Raw genomic sequence first — 20,188 nt, 5'->3', positions numbered from 1 at the left:
CAGGTTGTCAATCCAGTTAACGCTGAAATAATAGGCTGTCAGGAGGAGTTTTTATACTGATTATTTAACAATTCTAAGCATTGTAAAACAACTGTGCGCACTGCGTCTTGACAACAGTTTTCTTATTCTTCTTTTACTTCAAAAGTCTGAAGTTTGTGTTTTAATGTTCATCTTTCTGTCAGTCTCACAGAGCAAATTAGAGTTATAAAGGTCAATTTGTAAGTGTCAGGTAAAGTCCTTGACATTTTAAAAGCCATTCTGCAATCAGACTCAACGGCCATTACGGATGCCTCTGTCTCAAAGTCATTATCATTTTTAGAGATTACAGATGAGTACTGCCTACATTCTCTGGATATTATTGGAAGGTGGCACCACAAATGTGATTGATTTTATATTAAAGTATTTTGTACACAGTGATGCTTCAGTCCCCTAAGTTTATTTCATTGAAGAAATGAAGAATTTTACTTGACTGTATCTCCACTCATTCACCTTATGGATGATTCAGTGTGGATCAATAGAAGGAGATGTTGGACTACCTTTTGAGCTAATGGAATCGGGAACTCAGTAGACTTTGATCAACTCTGTAGTTGTCATTGACGAGTCAGTAGTTCTTATTGCATGAACCCCCACTCTCTTTGTCTCTTGAAGGCATTACAGCAAGAGATTTTATCGACTCTCATGTCGAGGGAAAGAGTCGGCTAGAAATGTTCTGGGACTTCCTGTCTGAAACCCTGTCTGTCAGACCGGCGAGCATCAACATTTTCAGCATAGCAGACACAGCAGAGAAAACAGTGGACATCCATTTCTACGTGCTAACTGATACTGGCTACCTGCGCCCAGAGAAACTGCATGGCATCCTCGCAGTACATAAAAAGAAGGTATATATCCCACCTTGTCTGTTAGATAGAGATCAATGCTCATATATCAAGTGATACACTGGGGAGCTTGAGGGGAAAAGATAACAATGCTTTTTATCTGCCCTTTTATTTTCACGCCAACTTTCTGCCTGTGTACTGCCTGGCCCTGTCATGTCTCTTTGTCTCTCCCATTTATTTTTATCACGTCATGCTTATTGTGTCTGGCTGATAAAAAAAAAAAAAAAAACTACCTGTGAACCTGACTACTAAAAGCATTTATGTAGAATAGATTTTCATGTAGGGCTGCACAATGTATTACATTTTCATTGTTATTGTGATGTGCATGTGCACAGTGTGCGAGATGTGTGGAAAATGAACCCGAATGGAGATTTGTATTTCCAGACTAATCTCCATATGTAGTTTCAACTCTGTGTCCCAGCACAGTTTTATGATGTTCTATAAATGTTTTTACACTTCTCATAATTTTTGTTCTAAGTTTTGAAAGAAAGAAAGAAAGAAAGAAAGAAAGAAAGAAAGAAAGAAAGAAAGAAAGAAAGAAAGAAAGAAAGACCACACACTACTGGTGCCATTTAAAATGAGTTGTTCAGGGGAAAAAAATCCTTAAAAATTACAAGCATAGACACAATTCTTGTCTAAGTTTGTTTATTGAAACCATTTGTGCAACAGTCAAGTTCAGCAATCTGTACTGCAAAAGTAAGAGGTATTCTTTCAGCTTTTTAAAAGTTATTTTTATCTTCTATGCCTAAGCACTCTCCTCTGTATTCATATATTCATCTCCTATATAATTACTTCAGTCATTCTACATTGTATTTATTCTTTCTAAATAAAACTATTCAAGTCAAGTGATTCAGTATCACAGTATATATCACACAATTGTTTTTCCCCTGTATTGTGCAGCTCTAATTGCATGTCGCTGATTCTTATTTTGCATTCCATGTGATGTCACTTATCCTGATATGAGTATATTAGTGGCTGTTTGATGCTTCGTCATTGTCAGTACCGTTGTGACCAATAACAACCATCAGACATAGAAATTCCTGAATCGTTATTGAAAATTAGAGAGTTCCATTTTTGTCTCCCTCATCTTTTCACCTCTTATCTTTTTTTTAACTCTCTGCAGCTGCAGTCACTGCTGCGTGTGAATGTGAGCCAGGTGCAGATAGATGAGTGCGTGCACACAGACTGCAAGGCATCCAGTGGCTGCTCAACAGGGCTAAGCATCAGTGACTCGCCCACCCTGGTAGACTCAGGTGCTTTGTCCCTGGTCTCAGTCAAGGTGACATCCACAGCTGTCTGTGGTTGCTCTGCCAGGGAAATGTCACACAAACCCTGTGCCTCCTACCCCAGTAATCCCTGCCTTAATGGGGGAACTTGCATCGACACCCAGAATGGATACAGGTAAGTTGAACATCAAGTTTATATTGGCTTATGGAAAAGTGGAAATAGGAACAGGGATTTCTGCTGCAGTCCTCCCTCTACCCCTTATGAGAAAAATCTCCTTCACCTGTAAATTGACCTAACTTTCTTGAGCTGCTATGCTGTGTTGTCAGCTGAATATAGAGTGGAAGGTTTTATTTTCAAACAACCTTGGTATCTTTGTAGTAAAGTAAATGTGTATATATAATACGCATTAATGTATTCATATTCTATGTATGGATCTTTCTGCTCTTAATTTAGTACTGATCATTTTCATCAAAAATGTTGAATTTGATGTAAATTTTTACAACTTAACATTAATAAACATATCATTGTATTAACTAATACCTCAGATATATGCTCTAGAAATCAGCAAAATATCAGCAGTCGATTCAAACCCCTATTGCTTCAAATGTATAGCCCTTTGTGGGAGTCTGTCACAGAGCAAGCAGCTTGTAGTTCATTTCAAGCACACACTAATGCCCAGATTAAATAAATATAGGGCAAGGGGATTATTTGAACTCTGGTCCCCCTCTCTGTTCACAACTTCTCAAAATCTCTTTTAATGCCCTTTACATGAACATGCAAGTTTGTCAAAGGCGAGAAGAGAGTGGATGTTGAGAGATCTATTTTTATTTGTAGTTACATCTTTTAAATTGTCAGTGCTGCACACTTTGAACATGTTTCCTTGTGTTGGAAGCATATCTCTCCATATGTGTTACAGCATATGTATTGTGTGTAGCCATGTGAGTTGCAGTACATCCATAAAAAATCCAATTTTTCGTGCTATCCTCTGTTGGAGGAGCTTAACAGGCAACCTCGGACGGTAGCTGATCAGATATTGTCAGTCAGAAGTGAGAAAAACATGCACTTCTGGATTTGGATTGACATGGCTCTCATAAGTCACATGAAAAAGCAGAGAAAGAGTAAGGTGCTGTGCTTCACTTGTGCATATGTATGCACAAGGCTACACTCTGCTTAAGCCGTCCCTTTTGCCGCGTATGGATCAGTATTCCTGACATGTGTTGGCCCTCTGCAGAATAAACAGCGATGGGGAGAAACAGCCCCTAACAGCCTCAGTACACACTGCCTTCCTCAGACACTGCATGAAAATAGATGGCTTTGACATTATCAGCAAAGCCAGCTTGTCTCACATGCCTGCAGTGGAGGGGACAGGATGAGATCAACCGGTCCCTTCCCTTCCCGCCATCGTAGTGATTGAATGGACTGGTTTTCATCAGCACATGAATCTCGTCTTTTATGATGTTTTTGTATGGATATTAATACGAACCATCACAGGCTCATACACAAGCACATTCAGAAAAATCCACAGAATACATTCATTTTCAGCTAATGTTTCTGCAAGAGCAGTGATCCTTAATAATCAGACTCTAATCAGTGTAGATAAGTACAAGAAAAGGCAGCTGCACACATGTCAAACAGAGTGTGTAATACCTCAAGGTTGAGGATGGGTTGGGTAGGGATAAGTGAAAAGAAAAACTCTAGGAAATAAGTAGTGGTACGATGCATTGAAAAGTGAAAGAATTAGAATTAATTATCTCCTAACAATGGAGATGTGATGTGCTGAGCAGGAACAGTCTCCAGAGGGTTCAGCTCGGCCAACTGTGATGGATAGTGAATAGACTGGAGTAATGTTGTGTTCATAGCTAATTGATTTAATGTAGGCCTGAATATTCCGAGCTTCATGACTAATGCAAACAATTGATTGATAAAAGTGCTTTCATAGTGGTGTTGGAACAGAGTCAAAAACATTGTCTGTGTAAATCAGAGATACTCCAACCCGTCAACAAAAAGTCAACGCACATGAACCATGCATGAATTCCGCTGATAGTTTCCTTCCTTGAATTTTCCCAAGTGTTTTCTCTCCACTGTGCTACAGGTGCCACTGCCCCCCACAGCTTGAGGGCCCAGACTGTCAGCAGACGAGACTTAGTTTCCTTGGCAACGGTTATGCCTGGTTTCCCCCTATAAGGCCATGCTTTGATAGCCATCTTTCACTGGAGTTTATGACAGAAGAAGATGACGGACTGCTGCTGTACTCTGGCCCACTGGCCACTCTACTGCCTGGGGATGCTGAAGACTACATTGCCATAGGTAAAGAAAGAATCTGGATAATTAGATGTTTTCAAAGGGGCCTGCAGGCCATTATTGCACCAGAACAGGAAGTTAATTTCGGGTGTTTAATTACTGAGTAGTAGCTAATTAGATATACAAGACAAATTTTGTTTGTTAGTATTCTACTGAGGGACATGAGCACACTACTGAATTATAATGATATTACACTATGGTATTAAACCTAGTTGTGTTGGCTTTTGGTACCAATTCCGTTTTTGCTTACGGCCTGTCTTCAGTGTCGGAGCAGTGGCCCGGCTTCTGAAGATTCTGTTGCTGGTAGACATTCAGTGTTTCAAGGACATGTCAGCAGAGTTTATTCCTGCTGACACAAACCTTTAAACCTGAATCATCCAGGTGAAGGACAGTTGTGAAAATTGGACAAACCTGACTGAGTAAGTGGGTATAGTATTGGGTAAATGGTGCTACTAATTTATTGCTTAAATAAACATGCTCCTGGCTGAATAGTTAACATAATACAGTGTAGAGAGTGGTCTTACATACAGTACCTGAAAGTATAGGTGAAGATACTAGATAAGGATAATTGTGATGATGATGATGATGATAATGAACAATTAATGTTGGAAATTGCCATGTTCCCAAAAAATGGATTTTATATAACAAACTCAGGCTTAATTGCACATTTTTGTCTGTCACCCTCTGTCTGGCAGCCCCCTCTCCACCCCACACACACTCCTCCAAACATAAGCACAGTTCTAATTACCTTGTTTTTCTACAAGATTATACTGTAAATCTTACACCAGGGGTACGTTAAAGGGTCAGTTCAACCAAAATGCTTTTTTTTTTCATTTTGCACCATCTACACTGTTAGTTTTTTGTTTTTAGATGTCTATCGCTCCAATTTTACCTTCACCATGTATCACTGGAGGTGAATTTAATTTCCTCCGCAGGTCCTACATTATTTAAAAATGACAGCTTTTTCATTACTCGGGTAATCTGCAGAGGTGACCGAGAGCAGTAATTTGACCAAACGTAAACTAAATTTTGTTGCTGTTCATTGTTTTTTTGCCACTATGTGTAATTTTTTCAACACCATGTTTGGGCAATGATTATATCCTACAGTCAGTTCTTGTTACCTGTAAAGAAAAGTGTATCAAAGTCTGTCTGAAAACACTATAACAGTGTTTTTTTGCACAAGAAATAAAGCAATATGTTTTTGTCAAATTACTGTTTTTTTGTAAGGAGCATGTAATAAATAATTCACAGTGGGCTGGTTATTATTGCTAAATAATATCCCAATAGGATCATGAAGGCCCCTTATGCAAAGCAATATTTTTTCCCTTACATATTCTCTTTTTATAGACAAACTAATCCACACCTTGCTTATTCAGTGGTTTTTTTCCAGTGCATTTAATCACAGTTAATCACTTACACCAGAGCGAGTAGAATTTACATTGAAAGTTCTTTTTTTTCTTTCTCAGAGCTAATCAGTGGGATACCCAGTCTGAAAGTTAACCACGGTTCTGGGACTCTGGTCCTCCAATTAACAAATAACGCCGGGGTGGCTGACAGACGTTGGCATCGCCTCGACGTGAGGAGCAACAGTAAAGTAAGAGATCTACTTTCACGCCGCAACGAAAATCAGATTAAAGTACAAAGTTTGCCATTTGCTGGCAAATGTTTTAACTTTCCCCATATCCCCACATGCAGCTTGAATGACCTCTCTCCTTTCTTGCTCATTTAAAGGAAGTCCGCTTCACTCTTGATCGATGTTCCAGTGCAATTGTCATGGAGACAGAAGGCGTGGACTCATGGGCAATGACAGAGGACCGCTCATCCTGTGAAATTCGAGGGGTCACACCCAACAGGGACAAGTAAGATCAATAATTAAATAAAGCCTCCACAATAACCAAGTGCTCCTTCTGAATTCTAAAGGGAGCCAATAAGCTCCAATACCTCCAGAAGTAAAATCAGAACCACTAAGTAAAGAAAGGCATTTAATATATTTGATAATTGTATAAACATATTCAGAAATAAATCATTGTAGCTGTTGTTTGTTGGTGTTTGTTATAACAAGCCCTGTAGTTATGGTTGTAGTATCCAACAGTTAGAGCTTAGAGGTCCATGTGGGATTTCCCTGAGGTTGCAAACTATTAAACTGCAAACATTCTGTATCGTCTTTTTTATAGATTTTTTTTTTTTTTCATCTAAAAGTATGTATGGCTGGTAGAGACAGTGTGGCAATGATCTGTGCCTGCCCGAGCTATAAACATGCTTTTACTGTTTGCAAGTTGCTCCAGATGACAAATGAAGTGGAAGTCATTTACCTGGTAAATATAGAGAACTATACAGAAATAAAGGTTTGGTTGTTAAGTACAGTCACGGAAAAAATTATTAGACCAACCCTTGTTTTCTTCAATTTCTTGTTCATTTTAATGCCTGGTACAACTAAGGGTACATTTGTTTGAACAAATTTAATGATAACAACAAAAATAGCCCATAAGAGTTTGATTTCAGGGCTGATATTTAGCCATTTTCCATGTTTTCTCGATAATAACCAAAATCACTTCAGTTCTTACATCAATAGCTATGGCATTGTACTGCCAAAAACAGTGCTTTTAGGCATTCCATGTTTTCTTTTCTGTCTGTTTTAGTCACATGATACACGCAGGAGTTAGTACTTGATTGCATAACCATTGTTTTTGAAGACTTTTGATGGTCTAATAATTTTTTCCGTGACTGTATTTCAGCCCACGTACAGACCCATGCAGTCTGTTGGCTATCTGTTTTGGACTGCTGTTATAATAACCCTTTATGTTTATTTCAGAAAACAAAGGGAGTATTTTTTGGTACTTTTTGAATTGAATTCAGTTTACTTTAATTTATGTAGTACAGTATCACAAATCAGAAGTTCATCTTATAGGGCTTTATACACTGCCCAGCCAAAAAAAAAAAGTTGCACATGCAGTATTTCACTGCACCACCTTTGGTTTTGATTACAGGAGACATTCACTGTGACATCTTTTTTGATAAACAATGCTTATGTAGTATCAAAGTAAGGTTCATAATATTTTTTCCATCCATAGTTGCCATAAATTTTGGATTATTGATGATGGAGAATTGGACACCCTCTGTCTTCTGACCCTCAGTTCAAGTGAGGACAAAAAACCCACAGAACAACTTTTAACTGGGATAATAAAAGAACAAGACTAGTGTTATCATTAAGGATGTTTATTTATAGTATTATGTAATAAAATACAGTATTATTGATAACTAGCGCATTCTAAATGTGGTAGTTTTTATGCTGTTGTGTATTCATGCATGCTGTTCCGCATTTGTCCAGCAGTCACCGCCAAAGCATTCTGGGCATAGCAATGTGATTGTAAGGCTATTGTATTCCAAAATTACTAAAATCTCCCAAAGTATCAGTCCTATCAACTTGCCCTTTTCGCTACTGTCTTCCTTGACCAAAAATACATAAGTATGTCAAACTGCAGCAGTCATCTCTTTCCGGATTTTGTGTGATTCCCAAGACACACACACGCATGCACAAAGAGGCCACTTGGTTTTTATAATATAGATATTGATGAAACTGAGAAAGGCATGAAATGATGTAAGCTTTTGTTCAAGTGGCGCATAATCTCTGAATTACAGCAGAGTCTTAGTTTAGTATTGTTTACTTGGCACAAAATTCTGACAGATTAGACTGGTAAGAAAGATTAGACACAGATTTAAGATTTATGTTTAAAGTAATGAAAACTGTGAAAGCCAAGAATGTTAATGCTTGAAATGTTTTCAATGCCGCTATCTCCAGATCACAAGTTAATTATATATTTTTTTCATCTCAGGAAAACAATTGACCAGTTTCTCAAGGTAACAGGATCATTTATATTAGAAATTCATGAGAAAAAATAACTGTAAGTATACAGGCAGGTTTAATAGAGCTGTCTTCAACCTTGACTGTAATATACTCTGAAGAATTTATCAATAATGGGTAGTCATCTTAAACAGGTTGCTGTAGTTGTCGAGCTGCTGTGCCCCTGATCTTTGATAATCAATACAAGTAATAACAGGAAACAGTATGTTTCTCATCATAACGATTATTTTGAGATAACAAACTTGTTTTTAATTAGGAGATGCAGTTACCTGAGTTATGTTACTGCAAAAATATCAAGGAATATAAACTATTAATAATAAAGAGAGGAAATAATAAGTAATCAGGCGTTTTCATCTCAGATCGAATTAATTATATTTTGATCTCAACCATAGACATTCTCACTTTCTGTTCATAACTCCTAAATAGGTCCTTAGAATTAGAAAGAGCAGCAATTACAATTTTCTTTGTTTATTTACTACTAGACTATTTAAGCTTAAGTTCCAGTAGCCCAGAAATAGTTACAATGCATTCATGACAAATTCACTAATTTAATATCTCGTAAAAAAGAGGAAAAAAATCCAGACACTGAATCATCTTGTTAGATATATTAAACAAATTATTCATGTCTATGCCACTTAATATTGTTTAGATCATCTAATCAGTTGGAACTGATCATTTGATCAATCTGAAAAGGACCTTGCTTCACGTCAGGGTCCTGCATCCCCCTGCTGGTATTTATTGAACAAACACGACTCACTCACTGTACTTTATCTGCTACAGACGGAAAAGTGTGTGTTATATTTGTTCAAGGTAATCATTATAAATAAACAGAAGAGTACTATTCTAACAAAACTGTGTAATATCATAATTCATGCTCAGTAAATAGTGTCTAAAATGATGTTTATGCGCAAGGTTTGCTGTATCGTCCTCATAAATCGTATCAGAGAGTGACTCAGACTGTTTTTGCCAACAGTGTTCAGTTTCTCAATGTACCTGGCCTCGCTATCTGGGGGGGGGGGGGACTACTGATAAAATCCTCAGATATAATCCTTAAAATACCAACTAATCTTTCTGACTATGTTGTGTGCATAGCTGGCTTTTCACAGCACCCATAACCGAGTTTGTTTTTCCCTCACTGTGGACTTGACTTACCTCCATGCACACTGTTTTGTTGTATAATTAGGCTGTGAGTTTATGATGTTTAACAACGTGCATATTGGTTTTTTACCAATGCTTTTAATTTTCAATAACTTCTACATTTTAAAGAGAATCGAGTGAAATTTTAGAGTTCCAGATCATCAGGCAATGCAAATATATTTAAGTTATTAAGCAAGTAATACTATAATTAACAACTTAAATAAGCACGGACAACAATCTGTGTTTTGTGTCCTTTTTTGCAGCCCTGAATTTCATCAAGTGTAATGTATCTGTCATGCATTTATTTTCAAAATAGCCCAAACACTACAAGAATGAACTGTCTTATTGTTGTCAGGAAGAAGTATGTTTATGACAGCCTTGATGAAAAATAAAAAAACGATGAATTTTAACCTTGACAGTTTATATGAAGTGTGTTTTCTTACTCTCCTTTTTGTGTTCCTCACTATATTGAATACTGTGTTTTGAATTGTAGCCTTGAATAACTTCAATTTCCTTTGCTCACATTCTTCCTGTCTGTTTACTGTACACTGAGAATTGTTGTATTTTCTTAGGTATCTCAATGGAAGCCATGTGCTGCAGCTTGGAGGGGTCAATGAGAACATAACATACGAATACCCACAGCTACAGTACAAACACTACACTGGATGTATTAGAAACCTGCTTGTGGACAGCAAGGTAAGGTATAAATCAGGAGGATTTGTTAAAGATGCCTTGCCATAAGGCGTGTTGTAGATGAATGAATTTGACAAACTCGTTGCTCTATTGTTTCCTTAAAAATCTTTTCTGTGTGAATGTTTGGGTATACCGCTAGAAGAATCCACTTCAATAGGAATGTAGATATAGCCTTAAGACTGCACTGGAAAACTGGATGAGTGCTGATATCAGTCAATCACTGTTTTCTCCTCAGGTCGAATTCCCTCTCAATTTCTTTTCGGTCGACATGTGCAGTATCTAAGAATTTTAATGCAGATGGACAGTTTTTATTTGACTGGAATAATACATCGGTGGTCCAATAACCTCATTTTAATGTTGTTAAAATTACCTCCAGAAGAAGATACAAGATTTCAAGTGCAATTTGAGTTTATTTTCAAGTGGTTATGATTGTTCACAATTCAAGACTCACTGTGTTGCCCCATACTGTAGAGGATTTCCACTCATGGTAAATCGATAGAAAAGTAGACAGTGATAGAGAAAGATATCTAAATACACTTACATACCCATACATATAGAAATAAAACTCCTTTGTCAATGTACTACCTTGTTAACTAAATGTTAAATCAGATGGGGACAAAAGAGGATTTACATGTATCCTAACAACAGCGTGGCATCCTGAACCTTCTCCCTAATGGTAGGAGCTGATACTCAGTGTGTAGCACATGACGTGACTCCAGTCATTATCTTGTTTTCTTGCTGTAGTACAGTACACGGTAATAGGACGACTGCAGGGATGGATGCCGCCTTGCACGTATTATCCTAAGAGCAATTTCTTGTGTTTACTTGATAGACATGATGTTGCACATATAGTATGTCTTATACATTTTGTAGATCTTTTTGCACTTTAGACAGAAATCCGGAAATACACACTGTCCTCCGTCAGTGCTCCCTTGTGTGTTCTAAGGATAGATTTGATATAACGATGGAAGATACAGTGTCGTATCATGCTACTAAAACCAATACGAGACCACCGAAACCAATACCAAGTTCATGACAAGATCACACTGTAACAAGACCAAGACTCGACAAGACTGACAGTGAGACAAGTCAAGACTGATACCAGACTAGATGCACATTATGGGATGGTAGATTTTTAAATAATACAGATTCATATGAATGATGCAGCCTATGAACAGGAAAAATAAGAATTTGCAACAAGTTTTACACCTTAAAAAAGTTTGAAGAATTGTTTTTTGTCTTTTCAAACAGTATTGATTTTAACTGCAAATATCTTAAAAAATGCACCACAAATTTGTTGATATTTCTACAGCTGTAATATAATCTTGAGACCTCTTTGTCTGAGACCGAGACAAGGCAGGGGAAAAAAATGTACTTGGCTGCCAAGATGTGACAAAAAGCTTTAAAAAAAAAAAAAAAAAGTGGTCTTGAAACCAGTCACAAGTACGATAACACTACTTGGCATTACAAGGCTATTTACCAGCCCCTCCTGAGCTGAAAATTCAAAGTATATACATATATATATGATGTGTATTATAGGATTTTTGTTCATTGATGCCACAAACACTGTCTAGTGAAGCTTTAAATTACATTGCCAGGATTAATAAAAATCTGAATAGAAATAACATCATTATGAAACAGCATCGACAGTCAGTAATCAGTATTGTATCTTGTATTGTTCCATAAAACATATTTTCCCTCTCACTCTGCAGTTGCTTTTCGCTTTACTCATCTAAATTGCAAGGACAGACGTCCAGCCTCCCCACCCCCACCCCCCCTAACTGGATTCTTCCCTTTTTTAAAATATTTTCTTACTGTTTTTCTTTCATTCAGCTTTATGACCTTGGCTCCCCAGCTGAATCCTCCAACACTATACCAGGCTGCTCTCTTATTGATGACCACTGCACCAATACAGAGCAGCTTCCATCTTGTGGTAAGAGGGGTCGCTGTCACAGTGAATGGAGCTCCTTCAGCTGCATATGTGAGCCGGGCTTTACAGGTCCACAGTGTGACCATGGTAAGCAGAAAAAAATCACGGTTAATTGGCAAAGTGTGTGTTCTTGTAAAGTATAGTGGGTTTTTTAGATCTCTGTGGAGGCAGGAGTCTTAAGCCTCACAAAGTATACAAACCAAAGCATAACTTTTCTGGTGTGGGAAGATAACCTCGCATGACATAAAGCGCTTTTGTTGAAAGACATGCCTTTGCTGTGATATGCTCATGTTTTTATCTTTTGACAACTGAATTAATTGAACAAGCTCTGTGTGTGTGTTGATCGACAAGTCGCTCCAGAGTTCTCCTTTGATGGCCGCAGCCACATTCAGTTCCAGTTCTTGTGGTCCCTGCCTGCAAGACAGACTCGAGTCCAGCTTGGTGTTCGGACCCGTGCAGTCACCGGTGTTATCCTCAGCTTGCTATCCCAGGAACAGAATGAATACCTACGATTAGAGGTGAGTCATGGCCGGTCATTCCTTTCCACCTTGACAGCTCTGATTGTTTTGTTTGTGAGCCTTAAAATGATGATTAGGACACGGACAATGATTGCTTCAACTGCTTGTCAGGCTGAGAGTGAGTAATATCAGGGTTGGAGACATATGGGTGGATACTGAGGGGGTTGATGATTGACACATGTATGTTCTTGACAAGGACCTTCAGTAAGTCTGCAGAATACTGTCATTGAGAGGCTGCTATTTAAAAAATTAGGCCTTCTTTATTCAAGGTTATTTCTGTCTCTGCTTAATGTTTCTACCTCAATTCATAAGGCAAGAAAGTAACTGTGCACACTGTAATTTGAGAGGAGACTGGTCTTAAGTGAAGGTCAGATCCTCTGATCTGTGCTTGAGGGTTTTGACACAGCTAGCTTCAAGTAGTGGGCTCAGAGTCATGCGTGCATGCATGCTGCTCACATTGCCTCAACTGAAGGAGAGTGGCGCTCACACAGCATGCTTCTTCAGGAGACAAGTCTACTTCGCTTTGCCAAACATCTGTAATAGCATGCCGCTCCTGTCTGGCACTGAGTGGATATAAAGCCAGTGTCAAAGTCTTTCATCTCAGTGAGTGACAGAGTGAGTGTGAACAGCACCTGCAAGAAAGTGGCCCTGTTAGGACTGTCACTTTTGGGAAACTCACAGGTCAGCTGTTCACGGTGAACCTGTCTCTGTTATGGTATATTCCACACCACTGGTTCGTCTTCGAAAACATCCTGTTTTTGTGCTTGTTATCTGTTAGACAGTGTGGTTTAAACCATTGGCCTTGTGTCTTGTCTTTCTGTGGATCTTTGTATTACATAAAAAAAACAATGATGTCCCCCTCCCATAGAACAGTCCCACAGTGACAGGAAAAGGAAAAGGCTGTAGCCTTTACTGTGGGCTGTGAAGCCTCTCCGTGAAACCCTCTTTGGAGCTGAATTGGTGAGCTGTATAAAACATCTGATGTCTGTCTGCAGCAGCACGTTGAAACATTTTCAGCTTGGTTGTCTCAAAGCTCTTAGAAACACTTGAGTGCAAGCCTGGTATGTTTGCTGACAACAAGCCCTAATTTAAAGGGCTGTCTTTCTGCCCCTTTTTCTAAAGGGTAGATATGGGGTAGAGTGCACACTGAATAAATAACCACACTTTCACACAAAGGTTACCAGAGGCTAGCTGGGCATAAACAGCATGCAACTCCCAAAGGAGTATGGTGTCTCTGTAAAGAAAACATTTATCTAATGCGGCCCATGAATGAGTTTTTCTTCTTTTTTTTTTTTTTTTTGGAAAGATTGAGACTACTTTGTCAAAGAACACTAAGTCCTCAGATCAGCAGAGCTGTAAAACTGTAAACTTTCCATTTCATTTTTCATTTCTGTATATTTTTTCAAATATCATCTGACTTCAGTTTAAGAAAGTTCAAGAAAAGATTCCGACCTCAGAAATTCACTTGAACATTTCATGCCGGTGCTGGTGTACATCTCTTGGGGCTCTGCAGAAAGTTTACATAATCAGATTTTTCCCAGAGTATTGATTGAGTCCTTTGTCCTCAGCTTATTTTTGTTGTGGGGACTTGAGGGCAGGGTGAAGCAGTGGGCAGAGCACAGTCAGCTTTTAAAGTGTGTGCATGTGTGTGCATTTCCAGTGGGGGAGAGGCATTTGAGATGCCCGTGCTGAGGGAGCAATAGTTAATGCAGGCCAGGCTGAATGTGAATTATCTTGCCCCACTGTTTCCAATTAAGCTTTGGACATGTACAAGCTTCAGTTATGGGAGCCCCTCATTGGTTGAGTCCATTGTGTTCGCTCATCCTTAACTGCAGAAGATAATTGTTGTTTCTTGTATACCTTCCCTACGGGATGACTCTGGCTCCTGCCACGCAGTGATGTGTAAGGCAGCTTTGAAAAGCATCATGGCAACCAAATTGCTGAATTAATTTTTGCTACTGAAATTTTCATGCAGTTCTGGCAGATTCACACCAGAGAGTCTTTTCTTCGTATAAGATTTCACAAATCATGCCTGGGCAAACCTTCGCTTCCTCTTCCTCACCATGGGAGCTGGCCTCCTTCTTATGTTGTTGCACTCTCAATCTGTTTGTGCCATGAACAGTGAAGTATGGCAAGAGTGCACGTCTGTCAGCGAAGAATATATGTGTTACTTTATTTTTATACTTTTATTGACACATGCAAGCTGTACAATATAACCACAGTCTTATATCTAGGTAATAGTCATTTCACTTTCAGAAAATTATCCATACATATCAAGATATACTGGATTTTGTGTAAAGTCAATATAGAAATAATTCATACGGAATGAGCACATGGAAAGACCTGTTTCTTGTAATGTTTTGAATCATATACCTAAAAAAATGTACTTACTCATATTTGGTGATTTTTTTTCCCCTTCCATCTTATTCAGAGCCTGTTTTCAAGTTATGAAATATTAAAAGGCAAAGAGAAGAAACTTTTCAACTACAATTGCTATCAGTTCTTGATGTTTAGTTGTATCAGTTTGTGGAATCATTTGCAGTATACTTTCCAATGTCAGACATTTTATTCCTAAATGACACTCATTTGACAGTGGTAGGTCTTGCTATTGGTGTAAACCCCTCATTTTGCCGTGGCTGATCCACAGTTACCTCTTTTTAGCTTACCAGCCGATAGGCGTAAGCTATTGTCGTCATGCGGCATCCAGCGGCATCCAGCGGCATCCAGCGGCATTGTCTGTCATCGTCTGTCGTCGTCTGTTACAAAAATTTCATTCGTCTTCTTCTCCGAAACTACAATTCCGATTGACTTCAAACTTGGTATACAGCTTCTTTATGATAATGTCAACAAAAGTTAGTGAAATTATTTGGATCCGGATCTGATTCTGGATTTGGTGCGACTTGGAAAAATTTCCCTATTATAACAGATAGGAAGTGGATCGACGCAGTCGCTCAGAAAATATAAATGATATCAAGTGTAAATTTCTACAGTACAGCCCTGATGGGGAGATGACCAAAACATAATGGCCACATGCTGATCAGGATCTTCTTCTGGATCCGGGAACTTACGGAAAATTTAACATGGGCTCTTATGGGGAAAAAATTTCAATCGTCTTCTTCTCTGAAACTACAGTTCTGATTGACTTCAAACTTGGTATACAGCTTCTTTATGATGCTGTCAACACAATGTATTGAAATTATTTTAATTCGGATCTGATTCTGGATTTGGTGTGACTTTGAAAAATTTCCCCATTATAACAGATAGGAAGTGGATTGAATCAGTAAGTATCAATGATATCAAGTTGGAATTTGAATTTTTTACACATCTGATTGGAATATGACCAAAACATGGGCTATTTCTGTAAAATAATAAATACACATAACTGGGTGATAATAAATGGCATCTGGATACATTTCCCAAAGCTTTTAATTTGGCCGGTAAGCTACAGGGCCATTGGTCCTATTTTTTTTGTCATGTAAGTCTCCTCCCTGTTTGTGTGGTCTTGATGTAAATTTCCAAAAAGGCTTCAGACTCAGCCCTGCAGACTTTATGACCCACTTGATTATTTCACGATCCATTTGATTACGAGACACTCCTACCCTTCCTCTGTTATTTACGCTACACAAAAGCCTAACTTTCAGTGTGCATCATGTAATAGTCATGTCCTGAAGCTCTTGCAAGTTTCTAGCTAAACCGACTTAACATTTCAATGCTGCACCCTTACACTTTGAAAGAATGCAAAGCCTCATCCAACTGATGAAATATGACTAGAAAGACTATGATTTGCAACACAACAAAACAAACAATAGCGGGATATGAAATGGTAGAAACTTTTCTATTTTCACAGAATAAATACCAGTGCACTTGTAGCAAAAGAGATCAAAATGTTTGGATATAGAAATACAAAAGTCCTCTGTTTGCCAGCTAATACTAGAGTTGATATGCACCACATATGGGGTTCTTGCAAAATATAAAAACGTCAATCACACTTTTCAATATGATAGTCAAAATTGCACCTTATCTCAAAAGAACAATAAGGAAAGAGTGAAAGTGATAACAGTTCATGGTTTCTAAAGACATCCAAACTGAGGACTAAGTAGTAGTCACTGAGGAGCTGTAAGAGAATAGACTGGACGAGTGCAATCATTAGGTAATGATTAGTTGATAAATAACTGTCATTATTGACCCCTGCAATAAATTGTCAGCTCTGTGTTCCTTTGTTCCTCATGTGTCCCTTAGTAACTACACAGTTTTTGTTCAGCATATTGTAAAGTGTTAGCAGAATGGATCATTTTTAATGTAAGATTCTCATATCAGGAAAAATCGACTCTGTTGCAGGTTATTCAGGGTCTGCTGGCTGTTTTCTACAACCTCGGAGATGGAGATTACAACCTGACACTCCAGTACCATCAGTTCAGTGATGGAGAGTGGCATGAAGTTGAGCTGGATCGCTTTGGGAGAGAGTTCACTCTGCGACTGGATGGTGGAGGGGGCCGACGAGAGGTTACAGCCTCTCCTGGGCGCAGTCAGGAGATAATTATAGACCCATCACTGGTGATGCTCGGAAACTCTTTTCCATCAGGACACAACCGGAGCTTTCTTGGTAGGTGCACGCTTATCTTTTCAAGGGAGCAAGACAGTTTGTATTGATATTCAGATAAGCAGGTGAATGGTTAATTGATTCCCGATTTAGTAGGATGACATGTAAAGGAATTTATTGGCGATTTGTAATTGCGCAGGAATTGGCGAGTACACTTGTTAAAATTAATGAACATACAATTGAATCTGTGGCACTGAGGCTTCTTCATTTCACTTGTCCTGAGGTGCCATGACCCCTCCGTTTCATGCAGATGAGAGGGAATGACTCAGTGGCAGTGATCTCTATTTAAATGATGTGTTAGACCTCATGCTTCCCACAGAGTGAGCAAACTAACCAGCAGAGAAAATATCCAGCAAAAAAACCCTGCATGCTGACAGCTTAGCCTGAGGCTGTTTGTATGTGTGTGTGTATGTGTGTATGTGTGTTTGCGTACGGTGGTCTGCTGGTGTGTCAGTGAGTTTGTTTAGGTGTGTCAGTGGGTGTGTGCCTTTGTATTTGACTTAACATCCCAGTCGGGTGTAAATGTGTGTCCATAAAAGATTTTGCCGGAGGACTGGTGTCTTAGCGTGTCTTTTAGCATTGTAAACTCTTTTTTTTCTCTCCCCCTCCCACTCTTTCTCTCTCTTCAGGCTGTTTGCGAGATCTGAGATTTAATGGTCGCTCTATCCCTCTGGATAGAGAGCAGCGTTCAGAGGGGCTTCAGGTGGTCACTTCCCAAGGCGTCTCGATGGGCTGCAACTCAGACGCTTGCAGGAAGCATCACTGCTCCCCTCCCCTGGTCTGCGTGGACCTCTGGAGACATCATGAGTGCAGGTGCTGTAAACCAAAAGAATAAATCCAGGATGGTAATGACGACTTACAGTGTGCAGGCACATTCTGTACAAAGAACTGCATACCAGTGTTTTTTGCTCATAATAAAATTAGTAACACCAGCACTCAACCTGTAAATTGTATAAATAAACAATGTCAGGACTCACACAATATGGATTCACTGCTGCAGTCAATCTATAATGATATGGATTTAAGGAGAAAATAAAGCAACTGTCATTTGAAAAAGTTCAACAGAGTTTAAATGACTGCTGCGATGGTAGGTTAAATGTGGTGGAATGATTTTTACTCCCATTTGTCAGCTTTTAAAGCTCAGACAGTCATTTATGTGTGTATGGTTTTACTGCAACATAAGCTGAAAATGAGCTCCAAAGAAAAGACAATACTCTGTCAAAGGGAATGGACGATCACACCATCTCTCAAAGACAGACAAGAAAGTAACTGGGTAATTATAATCACTGAAAGAATTCATTTAGGGCATTTCATACACATGAAATGTAGCTAAAAAGGATTTACATTAAGTGCAATAGATGAAATGCAAGTGAAAACCAATTAAAAGCAAAAACATGAGAGGAGGGAAATGAAATAGCGTAAAATAACATATATCATATTTAGTTGGGAAAAAACAGAAAAAGTAAGTGCTGGTATGAGTTACTTTGTAGCACCAGTAATTAAATTGCCTTGAGGTTGTTTTGTAAAAAGCAGTTTATAGACACTCGAGATCTACAGATCATATTATAAGTACACAGCAGACCATGTGTCTTTTGTAAACACAACATATGCAAGTCCCTCCGACACGCATAAGTCAAAGTGTCCACCAGATGGCATCTAGGCTGAGCTCAGACCTGTTATACTCTGTGTCTAATAGCGTGTCAGCCTGAGAGAATAACATATAAGAGCAGTTACTGTTGGAGTGTCAGCTGTCCCTTTAAACTCTGCAGGACCACTAAGTCTCCAAGCTGTGATTTCAAGTCTCTGAGCCAGTGTGAGGCTTTTCACTGCAGTTGGATATCCATATAGTGTTATTGCAACACAGCCTCAGGTTATAAAGGGCCACGAAATGCAGAGAGTGATATTGAACGATATTCTGGGGGTATTTTGTACAAATATACTGAGGGACTACTACTGCAAAGCCAATAGCGTCTCAATTTCATTTTACCTTTTTTTTTTTTTTTATTCAGTCGACAATCTGTACCTTCAAAGAGCATATCTTTGAATCTGATACAAGAGGTGTAACTCCTGAGGGATTTATTTCTACACTGTCAGCTTAAGTTTCATGGCTCTGTAGTACTCAATGTTCTCTTTATCTGACAGATTCCTGAGAGTTTGGTCTCTCTGCTCCACATAGTCACCTGTCTCTTTTTTATACAGGTGCCCCCCAGGCCACATGACCAAAGAGAGCTCTTCGGGTAAAGTGTGTGTCTACACGTTGTGCGCCAGCCGGCCTTGCCGCCACGGTACTTGTGTGGCTCACTCGCCCTCCCGCTACTCGTGCCACTGCAGCCAGGGCTACAGGGGACGGCACTGCGAGGTGACGCTCGCCATGTTCCATAATGAGGACAGCAACAGCCTCAGCCTCAGCTCCATGTTCGCCATCAGCATCTGTGTCATGGCCTTTCTAGGTAGCTATGCTGATTATGTCCTCTTCTACTTGTGGTAACTCGCCACCATCATCAGCTCTCCTCCCCATTTTCATCTCCCGAGTGTACTCTTTTTGACCGTCATTATATACATCATCTTGTGGTATTTTTGTCTTTATCCATTTGTTATCTCTTCTCATGTCTTATAATGTCTCTTATATGTTTTTTATGTCCATTTTATTCCTTTTTATTTGTGATATGTCACTACATCTTGTATAATTTTTGTTTTTGTCTTTTTGTTGTCTCTGTTCAGATCTTATGTCTCTTATATGTTTTTAATGTCAGTTTTATTCCTTTTTACTTGTGATATGTCACTACATCTTGTATAATTTTTGTTTTCGTTTTTTTGTTGTCTCTGCTCAGTTCTTATGTCTCATATATTTTTTTAAGCCAAATGTATTCCTTTTTACTTGTGATATGCCACTACATGTTGCAGAATTTTTGTTTTTGTCTGTTTGTTGTCTCTGCTCGTCTTATAATGTCTCTTGTATATTTTTTATGTCAATTTTATTCCTTTTTTATTGTGATGTGCTACTGCATCTTGCAGAATTTTTTGTTTTTGTCTGTTGTCTCTACT

At 38.7% G+C, this 20,188-nt stretch overlaps 1 protein-coding gene across 1 annotated transcript in view; it reads left to right on the top strand.

The window, feature by feature from the left end:
• The window catches only part of LOC115421305 (neural-cadherin-like), a 94,121-nt gene that overhangs the window by 63,341 nt on the left and 10,592 nt on the right, over positions 1 to 20,188 (top strand). Inside the window, exons 21-31 of the mRNA XM_030137120.1 lie at positions 649 to 878; positions 1,999 to 2,276; positions 4,195 to 4,409; positions 5,870 to 5,997; positions 6,135 to 6,262; positions 9,975 to 10,098; positions 11,929 to 12,112; positions 12,377 to 12,543; positions 16,882 to 17,146; positions 17,773 to 17,956; positions 19,343 to 19,593. Coding sequence (XP_029992980.1) covers positions 649 to 878; positions 1,999 to 2,276; positions 4,195 to 4,409; positions 5,870 to 5,997; positions 6,135 to 6,262; positions 9,975 to 10,098; positions 11,929 to 12,112; positions 12,377 to 12,543; positions 16,882 to 17,146; positions 17,773 to 17,956; positions 19,343 to 19,593 — 2,154 coding nt within the window. The remainder of the gene's footprint in view (positions 1 to 648; positions 879 to 1,998; positions 2,277 to 4,194; positions 4,410 to 5,869; positions 5,998 to 6,134; positions 6,263 to 9,974; positions 10,099 to 11,928; positions 12,113 to 12,376; positions 12,544 to 16,881; positions 17,147 to 17,772; positions 17,957 to 19,342; positions 19,594 to 20,188) is intronic.

The sequence above is a fragment of the Sphaeramia orbicularis genome, chromosome 6 (genome assembly GCF_902148855.1).
Source record: "Sphaeramia orbicularis chromosome 6, fSphaOr1.1, whole genome shotgun sequence".
Lineage (NCBI taxonomy): Eukaryota > Metazoa > Chordata > Actinopteri > Kurtiformes > Apogonidae > Sphaeramia > Sphaeramia orbicularis.
Note: the sequence above shows the minus strand (reverse complement) of the source record. Positions and strands in the feature narration are given on the sequence as shown.